Source organism: Anoplolepis gracilipes, chromosome 6 (genome assembly GCF_047496725.1).
Source record: "Anoplolepis gracilipes chromosome 6, ASM4749672v1, whole genome shotgun sequence".
NCBI classification, from domain to species: Eukaryota; Metazoa; Arthropoda; class Insecta; order Hymenoptera; family Formicidae; genus Anoplolepis; species Anoplolepis gracilipes.
Window position 1 is genome coordinate 6866082 of NC_132975.1, and position 21888 is coordinate 6887969.

At 30.3% G+C, this 21888-nt stretch overlaps 1 protein-coding gene across 9 annotated transcripts in view; it reads right to left on the reverse strand.

Moving 5' to 3' along the window:
• Positions 1-6709: 6709 nt before the first annotated feature.
• Positions 6710-21888, reverse strand: part of LOC140666700 (metabotropic glutamate receptor 8) — a 111834-nt gene continuing 96655 nt past the window's right edge. For all 9 annotated transcript variants that reach the window (XM_072894180.1, XM_072894177.1, XM_072894179.1 and 6 more), the window contains 9 exons: positions 18555-18681; positions 17676-17787; positions 12349-12572; positions 10846-11126; positions 9877-10181; positions 9633-9785; positions 8029-8185; positions 7673-7944; positions 6710-7110 (listed from right to left, as the gene is read on the reverse strand). In XM_072894180.1, coding sequence (XP_072750281.1) covers positions 6970-7110; positions 7673-7944; positions 8029-8185; positions 9633-9785; positions 9877-10181; positions 10846-11126; positions 12349-12572; positions 17676-17787; positions 18555-18681 — 1772 coding nt within the window. In that variant the 3' untranslated portion in view covers positions 6710-6969. The remainder of the gene's footprint in view (positions 7111-7672; positions 7945-8028; positions 8186-9632; positions 9786-9876; positions 10182-10845; positions 11127-12348; positions 12573-17675; positions 17788-18554; positions 18682-21888) is intronic.

Here is a 21888-nt window from a genome sequence, read left to right on the forward strand (position 1 = left end):
TTGCTGCATATTTAACGCTAAAAGTGTTTCTATTAGTTTTCAATTCAATACAATAATATATTTTATAGGTAATTTATATTTATATGTATAGAAAGTACTATACACACGTAATTTTGTGATTCTCTATAAAAATCTCTAATGCAATCTCCTTTATAATAAAGATCTATAATAGAGACTATATGAAAAAAAAAACAAATTAAATTTTTTTTTATTAATATTCGTATAATTTTTATTTCTTCGTAATCAATTTTTGTACAATTCCTATTTTTTCCCTATTTATTATATTCTGAATTTATTATATTCTGATTTCTATTAGACAATTAAAATAATGAATATAACTGATATACAGCAATTGCTTTTTTTAATATTTTCTTTTTATTGAGATTAGATTTTTTTATCAAATATTTAAAACCCAAGTTCATTTAACTTGCAGCTCATTTCTTAAAATTTTTTGTGATAATTGGATACAACGTGATAAAAGGAAAAGGTTTTAAAATTTATCAGCACCATTAATGCTGATTACGAAAATGATTTATGTTGACAACATTTATTATAGAATATGTTAAATGTATAATAAATTACGCTACAACATAAGTATGAACGCGTACATAATTAATATATAATAACGTAGGATGACTATTGATTAGAGATCTGATTGGTATGATTTAACAGCAAGATAATAAAGGTTCAGTGGTTCAGTATGCCAGAATGTTTGTGAATGATTATTATCATTGAAGTCGCCGTTGACGAAACGATAAACGATAACTGATAAAATTAATCCTCACCTCACAGAAATATATGTATATCTAATGGACACAATCAATAAATAATCTTTTATTTTATTATAGAAAATATCATTGAAAAGAGTATTGAATTTTTCTAACATATCTATATGTTATTTTGAAAAATATAAGTAAGAAAAAATATATTTATATTTAAAATTAATTTTTTAAAAGATTTAAGAAAGTGTGAAATGTTTATTATAGAATCAGCCAATTTTAAGTGCAAAAATAATTGTTGAAATTTTTAAACCAATATGTAAAAAATTATTTAAAAGAACTTTATATGTATTGTTTAGCTAAAAATTGTTTTTTTTCTAGAGAATATGTATATTTTACAAATGAAAAAGTAACATAACGTTCATAGAATTTCGCTTCTTATTATTTCAATAAGGATTAATAATAAAAAGAAACTTTTTAAGAATTTAGTTGTTTGAAATGACAAAAAAATGCGTTGACAGCGACGTATTAAATTATAATAATCTTTTTTTTAAGCGTAACCATGACTAGAAACAATCATGAATTCTTGTATATATTTCACATGGACGAAAGCGTGTTGCAGATCCAACATCATAACGCAAATAATTCCGAACACGTTCGCGTTAACTTAAGTTTCTTATTAATTGACATATGACGTCGCGCGTTTTTCGATACGACGTGACGCTTATTAAAAAAAATTTCCACGAAGAGAGTAGCGTTAATCAGTCTAAGTTTGTTTAATCTATCAATAATTTAATATATGACGAGATCATACAGACGATATTAATATCACTAATTATTCTTACGCGACTAATCACATAATTTTCACTCTTTAGTCTGGAAGCGAATGTCTACGGAAAATAATGAAGATAAATAAATACATAATCTAGGCCGATAGAACTGACGGTTGAGAAACTAAAAAAAAATAAGGTTTCTTTTCTTCAAAACTGAAAGACACAAGTCTTTTCGCGAATAAAAGAAATTCTCGCAACGCAAAGGAAGAGAGAAACGTATTTCAGTTTCGAAAAAAAGTCAATTGCGTTACTTATCGATTTTTTAAACGTTACAACTTACTGCTGACTTTTATTTTCATTCGCAATGCATTACTATTTGCACACGATGCAGGAAACATCGATTTCACGATCGAAATGATCCGGCATTGAATTAATAACATGTATAAACATACAGTTAAAAAAAGGCAATCAATAGGTGATATAGGGCGTGATCTTTCTTAAAGTTCACAGGGTTGTTAGGAAACTTCCCATACACGGTTTCCATAAACAATCTAAGTTAAAAGTTCTCGTTCTATAATATAATGTTATTTACATAGAAAACAATACGTCGCTAGAACGATAAAATTGTACAATTTTCGAGTTATTCTATCTGATTTTTCGAGTCACACACAATTATATATTAGCATCACTATAATTCTAACGCAGCATCAACACTCCTTTATTTGAATCTCTTGGTTTTTAATTAAGGAAGAAATATTTTTAATATATATATATATATATATATATATATATATATATATATATATATATATATAACACTCAGCATTAAATATAATTATATAAATATAAAAAGTAATCTTATTAAGCTTAAGTAAGATTACTCGTAATGTGGAATTTGAAAGGAACCAGAGTTTCAACTCTATTTAGATTTAATTCGAATCTTATTCACGAAGATGTATTAATGTACAAGCGGCTTCTTCAAGCCGTCACTCTTCACATACGTTTAACATCACGCACTACGTACATATCGTATTATACATATATTACGGCGTCTATTTTATATCTTTTCTTATATTTACAAAATCTTATTTAATATATCGACTTAACGTTTTTAAAACACGACGATTCGATCGCTCTGTGTTTTCCTTTAGTTCTATGGAATATATATGAGAGCTCGTATATATTTATATATATATATATATATATATATATATATATATATATATATATATATATATCTGTTAGTTTTCCATTTGTGCACGCTAACATTGATTTGGCACCATGATATAAAACTTGATTTATTAATTGAAACTCTCTTCTGCAGTCGGAAAGGTTGTTTACGCGATAAATTGAGAATTCTCGTCCGCGACGTCATCTGAGAGATAGTATATACTTATTCATTTCACGATATTCTCTAGCTAATATCGATTTCAAACACGTAGATACATGCATCCAACTACTCGATAATCACGTTGTTCACTAAACGAATATGCGAAACTCCGTCGTAGATTAGGTATATCGCGCAACGGTATCACTAGTTCACATTATTTAATCACTCTAAGGTACGTGTTTGATGTACATTTCCGAGTACATTTCTGTCATTCACAAACGCTGAACGATACATATATTAATGTTTCTTGACCCGTTTTTTTTCTACAATTAATACATTTTGTTTCGAGAATAGAGTTTTCACAAGAAGTTGGACATCTCTTTTTTTTTTTGTTTTTTTTTTGTTTTTTTCTTTTTTTTGGCAACGTGTTATATCATTTAAGTAAAGTTCTCTATGACGTGAAGGTATAAGATATGATACGATGATCTGATAGGATCAGAGAACCTTTAACTAGGACAAAGTTAGAATAGCGTCTATCCATCTGGAGTTTAGAATGAGAAATCGCAAGGATTTGCGCTTTAGACGAGATGTTACCGTTAGACCTGTGCGAAAAGGTCTTTTCTTATTGTTAGACTAACACTGTTATATACAGAGTCCGTTAGTGTTTTCATTCGTTAATCGGTTTATTATCGCAGGCAGTTATATGTGAAATTATTTACGTACCCTCCTTTCTGATAATTCAATATACAGTTTTGTTATATGTCCTGTTAACGATATTTAACAATTGTGCATCCCACTACTTATTCTGTTAAGTCGAATAACGACTATTAATTTTTTTTTATTCTCTCTCTCTTGCAAACATTAAAATACTTATTTATTTATAATTTAAGGGCAAGAGAGAAAAATAAATCTAGTGTACGTTAATAAATAATAATAAAACTTTTATCTTCATAAAACAGAATAAAGAATCTCTAAGTTGCACATTTAAAAATTGTTGTTTAAAATTACTAAATTATTAAAAATGATTAACAATAAATTAAAATTTATACAAATGTTTCGTTAAAACGTGCAAGATAAGATTAATTTTTTAAATTTTTTAACAAAAAAAGTCTTGATAGTTTTTATTCGACTTAATCACGAAGACAACAATATACAGTCACGAAATGTAGCTCACACGATGCTAGGCACATAAGTACACACGTATAACAGCTAATAATATATGCACGCAGTCTTAACGCGCTATATACGTCTCTTTATATATATTCCAATATTTTATAATATTTTGTACAATTATTAATTAAAGAGTATCCCCCCCATTCCTGTTGAAAGGAAACGAGATCTTCCGTAACTATATGTATGTATATTTACAGGCGTTTGATTAGATGTTTTGTTAATTAAATTAATTGTATGACTGAAAGAGAGTTAGATTGACGGACCTGAGATCCGTGACATTTTTCAAATATATATGTTCAACACATCGAACAGTAGTTTGAATGTATCCTGTAAAAATGAGACTAAAAAATTATTTCTGTAGAAAATAATACTGAATATCCAAATTTATCTTCAGCGATGCAGATGTCTTAAATCGATACTTGTTTTAAACGGCGGATAACACATACAAATAAATAATAACATGTGTTTTAGGCGTATCGCGTATGTATGTACAATGCACGAAGCAGTCACACAGAAATTAAATAAGACGTTCGTTCTTTCGATATTCTCGAAAGAAAGCGATGATAACGAGTCGATAGAGATTTTTTGCCTTCGCTTACGTTCTACGCTTACGATGGCTATATAACAACATTAATATACATAACTACGTACTGCGCCGAAACGTTTCGTCGAGAGTCTTTCTTATCTAGCAATTCTTATCGTGCTGCAAGTAAAATCGTTTTGATTTTGCTTCCTTTGTATAGGAATACCATTATTCGTGGGGTCGGTGTGATATTTCCTTTTTTTTTTTTTTCATCGAAGTAATTTATCATTAGGCGTAACTCGATGTGTAACAACTAGCGCTGATGCATTAAAAATCAATTTATCGTTGTCTCGATCTTAGTGCATACGTTCTATCTCGAATTACGTCCGAGCTGAGATTGATGTACGTTTCATTTTTGTGAATTTATCGCAACTTCATACGTTATTTGTACCTAAAGTTAAGTGACGTAAAAGTTTTCTACATTGAGAATATAAGAAGATGAAATGTGGTATGAACTTGATTTGTACTTTTTTTATATTATTTTTTTTTTGTGTTTTTAATAGTTCATCAAAGATCTTTTTGAATAATTTTTAATTTACAAGATTGGCCAAATTTTTACTTTAAAGTCTAATTAAAGATAAAAATAATGGCGATGTAAATAATTCTTTAAAAACGACCGGATCACCGTGATCAAATTTCTGTGTTTCGAATATCTGACAGACAGACCTACGCAAATTGCTGTTGCTATTATAATGAATATTTTTATTTCTACTACGCCGACTATGACTGAATTTACGCTAATTACCTAATATTCGCATCTACGATTCACCTTCGAGTGGCAGGATGCGAAATTACTCGGTTAATTTTATTATTAAATTTCAATAGTTCCGCATAGTTTAGTACGTGTTCATATTCGTGTACGATTAATTAACATGTCTACATAGTACTCCAAAATCATTACTTAAATCTTCTCTTCGTAGTAGTAATTTATCATACCATCAATATCCGGATAAACTTGCGCAATAAATAGTGAAAAAATAATTACGCGGTTAAAATTAATCGTTAAATGATTTAGACACGAAAATTTTTGTGTAGAAGATACATTGTATATAAAATAATACGCTTGTTATTTTGCTCGCTATTTCTGTTTTCGAAATATTTGATATTTACCGAAAGTTCGATCAATCGGAAACTAATAACTCCATCGCGGTTATTGGTACACACGTAGAAAAAAGATTTTTGTTCGTCAGATAAAAATATGGACCAAAAACTCACACGCGTGACGTTGAAATGCTTGCGCTGAATGCCGGCAAGAGCGTGCACGTACGTGCGTCAACGACGAATAAAACACGGCATTTTCAGATACGAATAACTATACAAAATTGTAGTTTATAAAACGACCATTTTTTTCTCGAACATATTGCGGTCGTGTTTTCGTGTACAACCTTATTTGCGTGTGTGTATGTGTTGCAGTGTTTACTCTTTGCACTCTCGAGATTATTCTGATATTATTACAATAACATTAGCAAATTAAATTTTCTATGTATTATTTATAAAATATAACCAATTTTAATATTTATAGAATATAATATTCAATATAAAAAAGATATTGTTATTGTATCTCTCAATGTGTAATATTATAATAATATTAATGCTAATATGCAATAATGCTAGCTGCATTAATAATAATAAAAACATGAATTAAATTAAAATTTATAAGATTAGGCAGTTCAAAATTATTGAATTTCTATTGCTGGATTACATTTTAAAAATTCAAATAAGAGATTATCTTAACATAAATTTTATGATAATCATAAAAATTTGTATCTTAATATAAATTTTATGATAATCATAAAAATGTTGAAAAATTAATAAATTAAAAAAATTTTGGCAAATTAAATTTTATAATGTTAATAATAACAAAATTTTTGAATTTCAAGTAAACTTTAATAAAAATTTAATTCAATATTTATGACGTTGAGTCAGAAAGATATAATAAATGTTAATTTTTAATTAAAATATTCATGCATTATTACACATTGATTAATTCTGCATTTGTTAATGCAGAAAATTCAACAATTTAGAAAATAATTTTTGTTATCCAATTAATAAAAGCTTATTTTTAATTTTGATATTTTTCCAATCCAAAATATATATATATATATATATATATATATATATATATATATATATATATTATTTAATTAAATAATAGAGTATATTTGTCAGATTTAAATAAATAATTACATCATAAAATTACACAACAGATACGTGAGTGCAAAGAGTTGAACAAGAATTGTAAAATCACTCACATTTTATGGGAATGTACAAAACGTCTGGCGCTTATAAAATGCTGTCGAGTACGGCGAAACAGACGAGGCCCTTCGTGCTGGTCGATCTGTGAAGGGTACTGAAGGGAATTCGTCACGAATCGAGGTGACCGTCCGAATACTACGAAGAGAACTCGGAGAAGGTCGGCGAGTCGGTGTAGCTTAGAATCTGCTCCTCGTTCAGGCACAATCCATCTTTCCTCGCGCGCGCTTCTACTCTCTCGGAGATGCTGCTGATCGCGGCTTCATCGCGATCGCTCGGCTCGAGAGGGAAACAGAAGATTACATGGATTAGGAATCCCAGCGTGTTCGGAATACTACATGTTTCGCAATATTACGTGATGATATATAATCACAACGCTACAAAGCGTGATAATAAAAAATGATAAAAAGCGCTACAAAATGATATAAATATAAGATACAAATATATTATGAGATAGACAGCTATACAAAAAGTCTAACAATAAATGCGAGCAAAATGAAGAGTTCTATAGCGCAGCTAAACAAGCACTGCAACAAATGCACACTTTTTTTGCCAGTTCAGATTTTTTTCTTCACATAAATCGAGGATAAAAAGCCTAATATACTAACAATAAATATACTAAAATGCTGAAGCAACAGTATAGAGTTATAGAGCATTCAGATTTAAAAGGAGGGACTTTTCCGTGGAGCTTCTCTGTAAGTTAGCGAGAATCAGTTGCGTTCGTTCAGATGTTGCTCTGGTAATATATATGGTATCTCGCCCCCTGCTCGAAAAGCCGCTCTGCTGATATCTCCGTACTACGGATATAATCCGCTATTGAAAAGCGAGGAAAATCCGTCACCTGATCGGAGTCGCGGCGCGGCTCGCCCTGACTCCTCTCGCACGCTTGACACATCGCCAGACTTATCGGCGGACTGGCAGTGTCCGCGTTGAGTTCAGACAGTTCCTGAACGGTTGACAGCTTGCGCTCCTCTTCGTCGTCGTCGTCGCTGCTGTCACCGGCGCCGCCTCCTCCGTCGCTTCTGCCGTCGCCGCCGCCTCTGCCACCGCCGCCGTCATCGTCATCGTTGACATACACCTCCGCCTCGGTCTCGCGCATCCTCGCCCGATGCTCTGGACAGGGAGGGAGGTGTATGAGAGCGACCTAGCTAACGGAGGTCTCCTCGACCGACGGACTCGCCAACGCCTGGGTCTCACCGTTCGCGTGCTTCTGCTCATCCGCACGTCCCGGTCCTCCGCGGGAGAGCACGGGGCTGCTACGCGAGGCCGAAGTCACGCTCTGCATCGTCTGGCTGCGATTACCGGCAAAGCGCATGCTGTACGCCCCGCGATTCCCGCTCTGCAAACCGCCCGTCTGTGAAGGCCCGAATAGATTTTAACGCGTCGCGATGACAGTGAATCATACAAAGTAATATATATATATATATATATATATATATATATATATATATATATATATTATATACATAAAGGGGAGGTTCTGTCTTATTAATAGCGAATTCCGCTGGACGCATTTCCCGGATGTGAATTGCGAAAACTATCGTGCGATTTGCCAAGTTACACAAGCGTAGAATATATGTAAACATCTCGGATCAATGAAATGGAAACTTTGCTCAGCATAAATTCCACAAACAGTGTGGTAACTTATGCTGATGCGTTAAATTGATCGAGCCGTTCTCGTGTGTTAGCATACGCTTTTACATCAATTTGAGTCCGGCCTTTATGCGCTTCGGTGTGCATCGATGCATCCAATCGAATTCGGTATAACAATCACAATTATTCCAGTCTGTCTACGGATAACGCGTTTGCATTTATTCATCTGACTCGTATTTTCTCTCATGTTTGATTGAGATGACGATTAATGTTTGGTTTATTATTAATGTTTTAATGACTGCGTATGACTGCTACTTCAACATAAAGCATGTCACGATTCATCGGTTTTTTTTTATTATACTAGACGTTATGCATATGATTTTCTAAATTTCCACAATTTTAAATCTTAATGCTGAATTATTTTTTAATACGCGAATAAGATCATATTATTTCAATGTTATTGTTTAATTTTCGTGATTAGAAAAATTATTATTTCATTTCATTCGTAATATATTTTTTTTTAATTTAAAAAAATAAATTTTATTAATAAAGTCTACGACGTATAAAAATGAGATAATCATTAGAGTTAAATTTTAAGGTTTTCTATGATGTTTTACCAAAAAGTAAGACTTTTTTCGCGTGTAAGATAGTTATTTTCATAAATAGGATATGACCTAAATAAGCAACCTAATAAGCAATTTCAATCAGGAAATCTCTTTTGCTTTGATAACGAGTGCCCTGGGATTAAGCGACTTTAATGTTAATAAATGGAAGACTTTGAAAAAAAAAATTATTTATCCTTGAGAGAGAATTAAATTTATAATTCTTGCTATTAATAATCATTGCGCCATGTAATCCATAAACCATCTATATAATAATAAATCTTTATTTACATGATCTAACCTGAATTTATATTAAATTAAGGCGTTTATATTGCTGTGTGAAAGCGTAAAAAAAGTAATAGAAATTTATTTGTGAAGATGAAATCAGTAATTTGGATAAAATATTATTTGACAAAAAATCGCGTACAGCTTTGTTTTTTGTGAAATTTGGAATCGCCTCTTCCGCAAATTCTAGGAAAGACGTCTTGTATAATATTTCACATTTAAGCAACCTAATAAGTAATTTCAATTAGGAAATCTCTTTTACTTTAATAACGAATGCCCTGGGATTAAACAAAGAATAACAAAACCAGTATTTGTACATACGTTAGGATGTGCGGGACGAACGTTCTTATAGGGTTGAAACAGCACCAAATAGACCTTGGGGGTGAAGAGACAGCCGAGAGCGACCGAGGCGGAGATGTTGATGCACATGCACATACTCGCGATCTGTACCTGCAAGGTAGGCCGTCCGCTCGACTTTACATGTTAACAAATTCAGAAAAATGCGCAAATAAGGCCCAAATGTGTGTCGGGGACGTAATGTTTCTTATGCTTCTCCGATACAGACCTTGTAATCGTTGTTGGTGCCGAAATAGATGGGCACGAAGGCCAGCCAGACGATGCACGTCGAATACATGGTGAAGCCGATGTACTTAGCTTCGTTGAAGTCCTCCGGGATCTTGCGCGTCTTAAACGCGTACAAGGTACACATCAGGATCAGAAACATGTTATAGACGAGGGACATCATCAGCGAGAACGTAGATACGCGGCACGTCAGCACCGCAGACAGCGGATACGGATGGATCTCTGTGGTATCCGGCGGTTCGATCATCAGCCACACGATAGTGCCGATGAGTTGGACTGCGGTAATCCCTGCGCAAATAGGAGAGTGATCAGGCCCTATGACCCGTCGCACTTTAAAATAGTATTGTTTCGTATTTAAAGTATGACTATTTGCATTGCCATCGAAAAATGAATGAAGGTGTAGAAAAACTGAACGCTTTTTTTTCTACATGTATATCTAAAGTAATCTTTCTTATAAATTAGACGATTTTTTTTATACGACATTCTGCGTTGCATAATAAAAATTAGATTAATTTAAATAAAGATATAATTAAAGCAGACTTATAGTTACAGTTATAGATTTGTAAGTAATAAAATTCTAATTTATATAAAATTTAAAGCATACAGAGAAAAAAATATGTTAAACTATGAATCTGTTTCTCATGTACTCTTTGGGATTTATTTTTGACAAAAAGCGAGATAAAATATGACGTTTAATTTCGATCAAAACTGCAATAAATAAGGATTGCGTCAAATCCGAATTGATCGTCTCTATCTTAGCGAGAAATATACTGATATGAAATTTTATCGTAAAAGTCGCACTATTATTTCTCTTCGTCGAACATGGTCCATGGCTTTTATTTCAGGGAAGGGGGGAGGGAGAGGGTTGCGCGTCAAGGATCGGCGTGCAATTATCCTCTCGAGGCCGTGGCTTGTCGATGTGTTTACCGAAGTGAGTGCAGCTCGTACTCACCGATAGCGATTACCACTTGGCTCTTGGGCGATGTGTAGGAGAGCCTCTTGATCTTCTTCGTGCCCTGGTTGAATATCCGCGATATACGGTTGGTCTTGGTGAGGATTGCGCTGTAACATATACTGAGACAGAGACCGAGGCCGATTCTGAGGTATGTGCAATTCCACGTAGTCGGCTTGCTCAGTATAACGAAGCTCATGCCGTAGCACGAGAGAATGCCCACCAGAAGGACGTAACATAGCTCGCGTCCCGATGCCATAATCACCGGAGTACGATTAAATCTAACACAAAACATTTTAAACATAGAGAAAAGAATCGAATGGACTACATAAAATATATTTTAAGCTAAATCTATTTTTTTTCTAATAAAGTCATTTTTTTATATATCAATTTCGTTTTATATTAATTTTCTTTTTTCGTATCTAAACAACTTACACATTAACTTAATAAATAATATAATTCTGCAAATATATAATATTTTTTTCACTTATATTATTTTTGATATTCGAAAAAAAGAATGACTTTTTCCCCAGTTTAATAATCCTGAAGAATATATGGTTAAGTTCAAAATCTATTCTCATACACTGCAATATTGAGTTGTGTAATAATTAGTTTCAGTTACGAGTTATAATTTATACGAAGGGTCTAACAACTAAATCTGTGTTGTTATCCGTGTTAACTAGATTCGTGTAAATCTAATAAACTAAATTAATTAAAATTAGTTAAGCTAAATAGAAATAAAAAATGAAAAATTAAAGTTCGAAAGTTCTATTCCTTTCTTGCATACCTATGTATAGTGGAATGCAGTAAACCTTTTAGTACTCTAATTAAGTAAGTTTAATAGGTCGCTAATGAAGCTTTTGATTAAATTTTCGCTTTGAAAGCATCGACTTTAAATCTTTTTAAGCGCTCTTTTTTAATGCTAATATTCCTCACTCAAGCTCGTTATCTTTTTATTAAAAAAGAAGAGATAGAGAATGTCTTTTCATTCATTTGTTATATCAATAAATTTAGAAGAATATTTTTATAAATTTTTGTTTAATTTAATTAAAAATATTTACTTTTTGTTATTATTATTTGTTACTATTTGTTATTATTTCTTTTTACTGTTATTTGATATTATTTGTCAATAACAAATGTGGAGACGATTTTAAAAACAATCTTCTTTATAGAAGAATTTTCTTAATAGAAATATTACATCGAGAAAAGTTATTTATTGCTTTCTAATTTTTTCGATATCATACAACTTTACAATAAAATCTTAAACTAAAAAGTTCATTTTGTCAAGCAAAGTCCACTTTTAAAATGAATCTAGAATAAAATCTATTTATTATCTTTGAAACTTTGTTTATTAAAAGTCTTTACTCATTGGTTATTTAAGATTTCTCTTACTACCTGCAAAATAAATTTTTCCATAAAAAAAACTAATGTCAAGCTTGCTAAAAATCTGTCGTACAATATAGAAATATAATAATGCATAAGGGACAAAACTCAACGACTCACCGCATGAAGACGACGGTGGTGAAGAGAGTGCTGAGAATGCCGATCGACGCGAATATCAGCGGTACCATCGCCCAAGGACTTGTCCAAGGTATGACCTCTGCGGTGAGCTTCACGCAGCCTGTCATTGTAGCATTCGGCGCATACCCGGGATAACACTTCTTGCATGTGTCATTGTACACGTAGGCATCCTCCCGACAAGCAACGCAACTCCAACAACAGGGTTCCTGTGAAATTGTTGGAATACAGCTTTATTATTCATAGGATCATACATCGAAACTGAATAATTGATAATTAATTGTTCATTATCTTAAATCAATAATGAATAATGAAGCTTATAATCATAATATCATCAATCATAATAAGTTAATAATCAGCATTACTATTATTGATTAATATTGACCATTATTAGTCTATGGATATACTTAATTTATCATTAATTGATTCAGAAATGATAAATAACAAAGCTGTAGCCAATGTTCTAATCGTTAATCTAATTACTATAATAATAATTATTATTAATATGATCAATTAATAATGACATATTTTTTTATTATTACTAAGAGAGGAAGATAATTACAATTCAAGTTAATTAACACTGTATGTGAATGATTGTATTATATATAAAATTAACAAAATAAGTAAGAAAAATAGAAAAATTTGTTATCGCATTTTGTATATTGATATAAATTATAAATAAATTGAATTTAATGAATTTAAAGCTAGTATATAATTCCAATGAAGCAATAAATGGAGTTTTACGACTGACGTACAAGTAAGCGATTACACTTTTGGTTAAGCGGATTTTATTGAACAAGACGTGACAGTATGTCGGTAACTATCCTTGTCTAAACGGTTGGAAAACATTGACGTAAAAAAAGCACATTCCAACATGACGTACGGTTCAGTGGAAGGAAAAATCCATTTTTTCATGCAGCTGCCAGAAAAATATTGAGCAAAATCGACTAGATTTCTGTCTGATTTTAGCAAACAAATAAATCCGAATTATTTACAGCATGGTCCATGGAAAAATGGTTAATAATTTTGCTTGTTACTTAAATTTCATTGTATATACATCGAAATAATATACAATTTTTGCTATAAATAAAAATTCAATGACATTTTAGAACTGCTCAATATTATTCGAATTAATACTTGCTCAAGTAATATCCATAGATAATATTAATGACATAAGCAGATAAAAGTAGATTTGTAGAATATATATATATATATATATATATATATATATATATATATATATATATATATATAAAAGAAATAAAAGGTAGAAATATAATTTAAAAATATTATATTAAAAACTAAAATAAGAAATTTTAAATGTATGTAAATGTGTGCATGTGAATGTATGTATATGTTTACTAAAATATATTAGACGTAAAGAGATTGGAGAATTGTATATAAATGGTCATTAAGAATTAATTATCTTATATTTAAATTACTAATTAATCTACGTGTTAGGATTAGTAAATTGCTGTACTAACTGATTCGTAACATTTTGTATATCATTTTAATTGTTCATAATAATATGATAATTGTAATGACTAATGATTACTATCATTATGTCATTAGCATTACCGCAATTAAAACTCTTGTAATGATTTTAACAACTATGGGCCGTATTATTCGCATCACGGATCAAACTGAGTATGCATGTGATCGCGCAGAAATGAGTGAATGCAATGGTAATTATCGTTTTAATTGCCATTACAGCGGTATTTATTAGTAGACATTTGTCAGAATACACACACTTCAGTCGAGTAGTGAATAAATCTAATTCGTGACACGGCTCATGCATCAGTTGTCACCACAGGCGTGTCCTTCATTAATTATTTAATTAAGTCGAGCTTAACGAATCGCATTTATGATCGTTTGATTGCTGGTATGTTTGCATTTTTGTTAAATACCTATGCTAACAAGAAAAGTGCAACGAGCCGCATTTTAAATGTATTATACATGTATAGATGCGTGTAATGTTTGTGTGTGTTTTCATGTTCATTTAATTAATAAAATAAAAAAATTTTTTTTACGAGGATATTTGTTGTCTTTAAAATTAAAACAGTAAATAAAATTATTGTTATAAGTAATATGTAAAACAAATTAAAATAATCAAACTTAAATTCATATATGGAATTTGAACTGAACATTGGCACTTTGTAACACAACTTTTATTTATATCTTAAAAGAGAAAATAATATAATATAAATATATAAATTAATCAAAAGATAAATAGATCACATCAGAATTCAATAGAAACTTCTCCTTTGATTTTTACTCGAAACTGGATCGATTAATTTAGTCGCGCACTATCGTATCAAGATATCGTAAGTTCGCTTCCGTGTAGAACACACTATAAAGTTTTTATCGAGCATTCATCAGAGTGCGATGCAAGCAATATAGAGTTTAATGAAGGCAATCGTAGGCACAAGACATGAAATTGTGCCATTTTCGTCAGCTTTTCGAGCTGCGAGTGTTGGACTTTGCTAATGAGAATCTATAATGAACATTGTGAAACTTTCATCACAGTCAATGAGCTCTCTTTCGTCACCATTGCAATTATCGATTAGGCGCGGATTAAAATTTTAAATCTCGCATAAACTTATCCCGGAAGCGAATTGTGGAAAAGTGATAAAACGGAAATGGCTGTGGCGATGAACAGATAGCTGAAAACGGAATTTAGGAAACTTTAAGACTTTAAATTTCTTCTTTTCAGGTTGAGTAGAATTTAAGTTAAAATCCTCAGTAAAAGTTTCTCAGTTTCATATGTACAGGTAAAAAAGTTTAAAAATAATGATAACAATTTTTGCATTTTTTCCTTAAAAATCTTGTAAGAGAAATATGCGTTTGCAGGCTAATAATATAAAAAGTATGAATGGGTAGAAGAAATGTAGAAGAAGCGAATAATACATAAAACATATGATTCGTCATGAATGATCGTCTTTAAATCCGGAAGCAAATTGCACAAATGATAACGTCAAGATAGGTGTGATGATAGAGAAAAAAAAAATAATTTAAAGGACTTGGATTAAGGTTAAAGAAAATCTAAATTGGAATTTGTGTGGAAAATTTCTTATCATCTCTATGAAATCAAAGTTTAAAAATAACAAATCATAAAGGAACAAAGTAGAGCAGAACAAATATTTTCATTTTCGTTTCTTTAAAAAGTACTTTGAAAAAAATGGAGAGATATCAAAACTCTATTGAGTGTTCCCGAAAAAAATTACAAGTTTTGTTTCTCCAAGTAACAGTTTTTTCAAATATTATTATGGAAAAATGTATGAATAAAAAAGAATTGCAAAAACAAATGGTTTCTATTTAAATGGTCTGGTATTTATAATATTACTTTTAAAATAAATACTGAATAATAATGTTTTTCACTATTCAAGTGAATAAAAATCATATTATATCTGATTTAATAAAAAAATAAAGGAAACACACAACTTTAATAACCTCTTTTTTTTTTAATAAGATTCCAAAGTTAATTAGTCGTCATGAAAGATAAGACTTGACGTAATGAGACGTTCGATAATGCTTCTGGCTACAGCGACTCACCATGATATCAAATTCTTCTTGTTTGCTCAATATTGATTAAGAGAAGCCAATTATCGGCATTACAGAGCTCTACAAGCAAACCGCCTTTCAATTAACAGAAAGTTTAATGCGTATGTCATTAATTACTGATAACGAAAGGTTAAATGAGCCACTTTAAACATTTCTAAGCCATATTCAGAGTCAACTCATAACTATGTGACCTAAATGAGTTATATCCCAAAGGATCTAAACGCCAGAAGATGTAGCTACATCCTTCATGAATATCTAGTTTTAATCCTAGAATATACAATCTAAACATATGGAAAGGGGAAAGGTTTCTAAATTAATTAAAGTAAATATTAAAACATAAAATCAAACAAAATATAACATAAAAATGTAAAAATAAAACATTAAATTTATAAAGTTCAATTTTAATGTTACAGAAAAATACATCGTTAAAATTCATCGGATTAAATAGGAAAAAAAACACAAGTAAGTAGAAAAGATTATTTATAAAGAATATTTATAAATAATCAGAAAGTTACATAATATTTGTAAATTTTTATAGTGCTGATTTTTATTATATACTATTCAAAATAGATTTTTTTACTTGATATTTAAATATTTTTGGATCTGTAATAAGACTGTATAAATTTTTAATTTAAAATCTGGAAATTATATTTTTTTGTAGTTACACCATAAAGATAGATAGAATACTCCGTTAAAAATGACAAATAAATATATATATGAAAACCGCGTTATGTACTATAATTTACTTTACCAGCTTTACCTATGTGTATTTATATCCAAAGAGAGTATGCGAGAAATGTCGGACACGCGGACGTAATCGCATATTTAGGATTAAACCCAATATTGGGGCACAATTATAGATCTACTTCGACTTGCATGAAATTCCTCTCTATCGGGAAGGCAGGAAGTGAGAAGAGATCAGAGAGAGGTAGAAGATAACGCGTGCACTTTATTAGACTATATGTAACTCGCATATTACGAAAGTTGTGGGAATTGTACAGTTAGTCTCTCGGTAGAATTTCAGTCAAAACGTGTGTTAGAATCTAATTAGAGAAACCACGCACAAGAGAAGCTAAACTGTTGTCAAGATAGCCTCATTGTTTCGTTAAAGCAGATTCAAATAAGTGCATATTAAAATATGCATTTACTGTATGTATTTGCTGCTTATTCCTGTCATATGAATTATAAATTGTACTGCAATCATAAAAAGAGACTTATAAATGTTGGAAATTATTAAATAATATAGCTTAACCTCAATGCATTAATAAGTTGAAATGGAATTTGAATAATCTCTTTTTGAAATTCATTAACTCCGAAAGCCAAGTTGATGAGATTAGAGATAAACCGCAAACAAATTTCGGTATGGAACAATAGGTAACCTGTAATGGGAATTAGTGGGCTATTGCTTAGTTAATGCATTGCACTCCCATTTTTAACCACTAATCTTTTGGTCAATCTGTTGAATTTTTTATAAAATCTTCATAATATTATAAACTTAATGTGTAAATCATAGTATTAATAAAGTAAAATATTTATTTAAAAACTGAAAAATTATATTATATATCTTCCATTATTTTTCATTTTATAATAATATTCATAATTCATTATTAATATTTATTATAGATTTTCATTAATTTTTTTTTCATTATTCGATGGATCGATAGATCCCTATGACTATATCCTATCAGCTAATAGAACCGTGCAGCACTCAGCGGTTCTGGTTATCCTCAGACTTTGCAATGTGCACTTACTACAAAATTGCGGACGTGTCCCATCGGGCAGTTATCGCTGCACATGCTACGTGGAATATGAAACTCGCCGACTCCGGTCGCCCATCGTGTCATGTTAATGTCCAGAGCGAGTCTGAGAGAGAGTAAATTAACCTTCAATTAATAAACTGGACGCCATCACTGATTTTATCTTATCGCATTATATTAATGGCACGGAAAGTGTTATGCAAGCAAAATTAATTTTCTAGATATTCTATTTATTTAAAGTAGTATAAATATAAATTGTAAACATTACAGTATAAAAATATTTCAATTTAGCATTGTCTGTATTGGAATTATGTCGATTTATATATATAATATTCTTCTCTTTATTTTATAAAAATATAATTAGGGAAGAATCACTTATTATAAATTATAATATGCAATGATAAAATAGTATGATGATAATCATATTTTGTAAAAAATAATGATAAAATCCCCCTTACCAGCTAATAAATAAAAAATGTAAATTTTTCTTTTATTGTATCCATAAAATTAGACATATTGTAAAAATATATTTCTCTTTAATATAGTGTGTAATAAAATACTATCTGTATTCAAACTAGATAATTTGTGGACAATGTGAACATTATCTATCGATTATGTATACATAGATAATATATGTATATATTAGATGTATAATCTAATCTAAATAAATAAATATATATATATATATATATTAGATTTTTAAAAAATGTAGTAACATTGATAGTCATATCACAATTTTGTAATTAGATTATAGTAGCATGTTATGCAAGACGTAAGAGGGTTGAAAATTAATTGTGCAACAGTTTGTGCAACCCGTATGACAAGTGGCAAAGTCTACAAATCTTTGTATATGAATCAAAGGCGGCTACTTACTCTTCCCTCCACGTGCCAATGAGGGTGTAATCGAAGCGACCCTCTTCCTTTCTTTGATACTGATAGATGTTGTAAAATCCGTAAGCATCCCCGTCGGCGTTGAACTTAATCTCCGTATTTTGACGACCTAAAATAAACCAACAACTGCTGTTTCGATAATCTAAATGCAATATTTATGATAATGTCATTATAACAAATGTATAGAATTTAATCTTTCTCCAAAAAAAAAATTTCTCAGAAATTTAATGTCTTTCCACTGACATTATTGCTGATTTTAATTGCATATATCTTTATAATAAATATAATGCATATACACATATATATACATACATATATATATATATATATATATATATATATATATATATATATATCCTGAATTATAGTGCTTATAAAAATTTATGAATAATGCATTATGCATAATTTTATTGAAATGTAATAATGATAATGTTACTTGATAATAATAATGAAATAAATTTCTGTAATATGAATCATGAATAAAATATGAAATATGAATAAAATATAAATCACATATATAGAATCAATTTCGGATATTTAAAAAATTATTAAAGAAAAAAGAGAGAGAAAGACAAAGAGAACAAAATTTTATAATATATATATATATATATATATATAAGTTATATATATGTATATATATAGATAAAACTTAAAAAAATTGTAAAATAAAAACAGTGACGTAAAAAGTAAAAAAAATATGCAAGCTATAATCTCGTAAAAAACATAGCCCAAAGCGTTAGTGATAAGCAAACGTTTGTCAGCCTGAGATCGAAGCGGGTTTGGACGTTCTGTCTGTGAAATTTATGTCAGCCATTTTACGCGGAGTTACGATTTATTTATAGGATACGGCAAGAAAAAGGATCCGCTTCTTTTTATCCTTGTTACGGTCCATACTTCTCTTAGCTTATCTCTTTTTGTAATAATTCGACGGAGGCACCAACCCGACAAATATAGGCAGATATACAGAATATATACAAAATGTTATTTCTAAACAACCGACGATGGAAAAAATAGGTGGAATAAGAGAAGCTCGCGAGAAAAAGTAGGTTGTTGAACAGGCGGCGATGTCGAAGAGAAAAGGGAGCTTAGGGTGCAAGGGTGGAAAAATTATGAGCAACTATGAGGGTAAAAAATCGCGAAGCAAGAGCGTGGTAATCACGGTAAAAAGCGAAGAAAAGATTACGAAAGCTGCGGCAATAATGTAGCAATATTTTCTCGCTATTATCTTCAGCGTTAAGCAAACCCTAAAATTTTCGTACTTTGCCTAGTTAAATCTCTCATTAAGACTTCTGTTTATTTCTCATGATGAAACCAGGAAAATGAGTCCAAAATCACGTTATAATGAAAGATATGAAGAGAGTGATAGGATTTCATGACAAATATAAAATGAAATTTATTGCTATTTCTTTTTTTTTTAATTTAATTTTTCTGAAATGGAGTATTTATAATAGAAGATAAATATTATTATTATAGGAATTTTAAATCTATAAAAATAAATTATTAAAAACTTATTTTAATAATATAAATAATAAGTTTATATATATAAGTATAATAAAATTGTAGATAAAACATTTTTTTCATTTTTAAATGTATTATCAGATATAGAATAGTATGATAATTAGTTTCGTTTATTATTCTCTATATTATTAGCAGATTTTATTAAAACTAAAAATAATATATATATTTTTTTCTTATTAAGTTATTGTTTTATCATCACAATCTTTTTCGACAAAGAAATATAACTATAGAAGTCTAGCACACTTAGTTTTGTAAAATTCACGTTTAGAAGTTTATTCGTTTCTCTCGTGGCACAGAATATATGTATGTACGAATATAAACAGGGATGTAAACAGGTATGGGATCGTCAGGGCTAGCAAATAAGTTTGACAAAGGAAAATACATGTACATTGTTATTCCGCGCGTGCGAGCGCGCCAGATTTGCGCTGTTCGCGAACTTACTTATTACGTAAAGCGCTTAAACAAGTTCATGACGCTTGTGTCAAGTTGTCGTCACTATTACAGCATATAAAAAAAGTAGCGCGTTGGTCAGAAAATTATGTTTCACACATTCATTTATCAATAAGCATATTACGACGATTCGTAATTCAAATTGCTATTGAATGTAATGAAGTTCGAGCGACAAGCTCGCAATATCGCGAAAAAAAGATGCGATCTTTCTGTAAGTAGGACTTTTATTTTTAAAAGTGATTGGATAACGTTGTCACGCGCGTAGTAACAGATCATGCATTCGTTTTCATTCTGTACCATCTGCAGATTTCCCATCCTCTAAATAATATTTGTCTCTGTTCATATTTACCTGCGTCGCAGGCAGGAATAAATTTTTTTTTTACGAAGGCAGACAAATTTTGTATTAGATATTTATCAAAAATAAACACTTGCTAAGTTTTATAAAAACATTGTTTAAAAACTTGTGATATAAAACGAAAAGAAAATATAATATAAGTTCAGAATAAAGAAGGAAAAAAAGAGAGCAAAATAAAAAAGGGCAACATGAAGTGAAATGTTTCGTTTTTGATACGGTCGGTTTTATTGTCAGCTTATCTGTGAAAATGCTGCGAGGAAAAATGAGAGTACTTGAGATGCATAGCCTTTCTCTCTCGGAGGTTAAACAACCGAGGGCGCGGTTTTCTTCGGATTGAGAGAAAGCCAGATAACGCCACAAAGTTTAAATCAGACTCTTTTCAGAGAGCTTGTATCCGCGGCTAAAAGTTTCTTTCTAAAAACCCAATTATTGAGAACAATGTATAAATACAATTCATTGTGCTTTATATTTGTAAGAGTACATGTGAGGCACTTGATGCACGTTGGGTTCGTATATTGTTCAGCACGCAATAATCTAAATAATTAAAATACTATAAAATCATTCCAGCGTTTTCAATAGTTGATATTTTTATTTCCGTTATTGTTTCACTTGTAGAGTTGTTTACATCAAAAGTGTAACAAATAAAATTAAATATTTGTAATATATTGGGAAAACAATATTTTTTTATAGATATCGAAACATTTCTGCAATTAGATTTGATGTAGAAACATTTATAGAGTAAATAAACTCTCTAATTTAACTTTTACAAGATTTCTTTTAAAAACATAGTACACGAGACCTCCAAAGGATCTCATTTCTCATGAAATTAGTTTGAAAATTATAACGAAAAATATAAATCTTTACTTGTCATAAGATTAATATTTCCATCTTCAAGTGTTTTAAAACTCAAATATTAAGATAAAGTACGTATATGTATTTTGATTAAAGTAAATTGTTTAACGATTAAGAAATATAGTTCTCTATTACTTATAT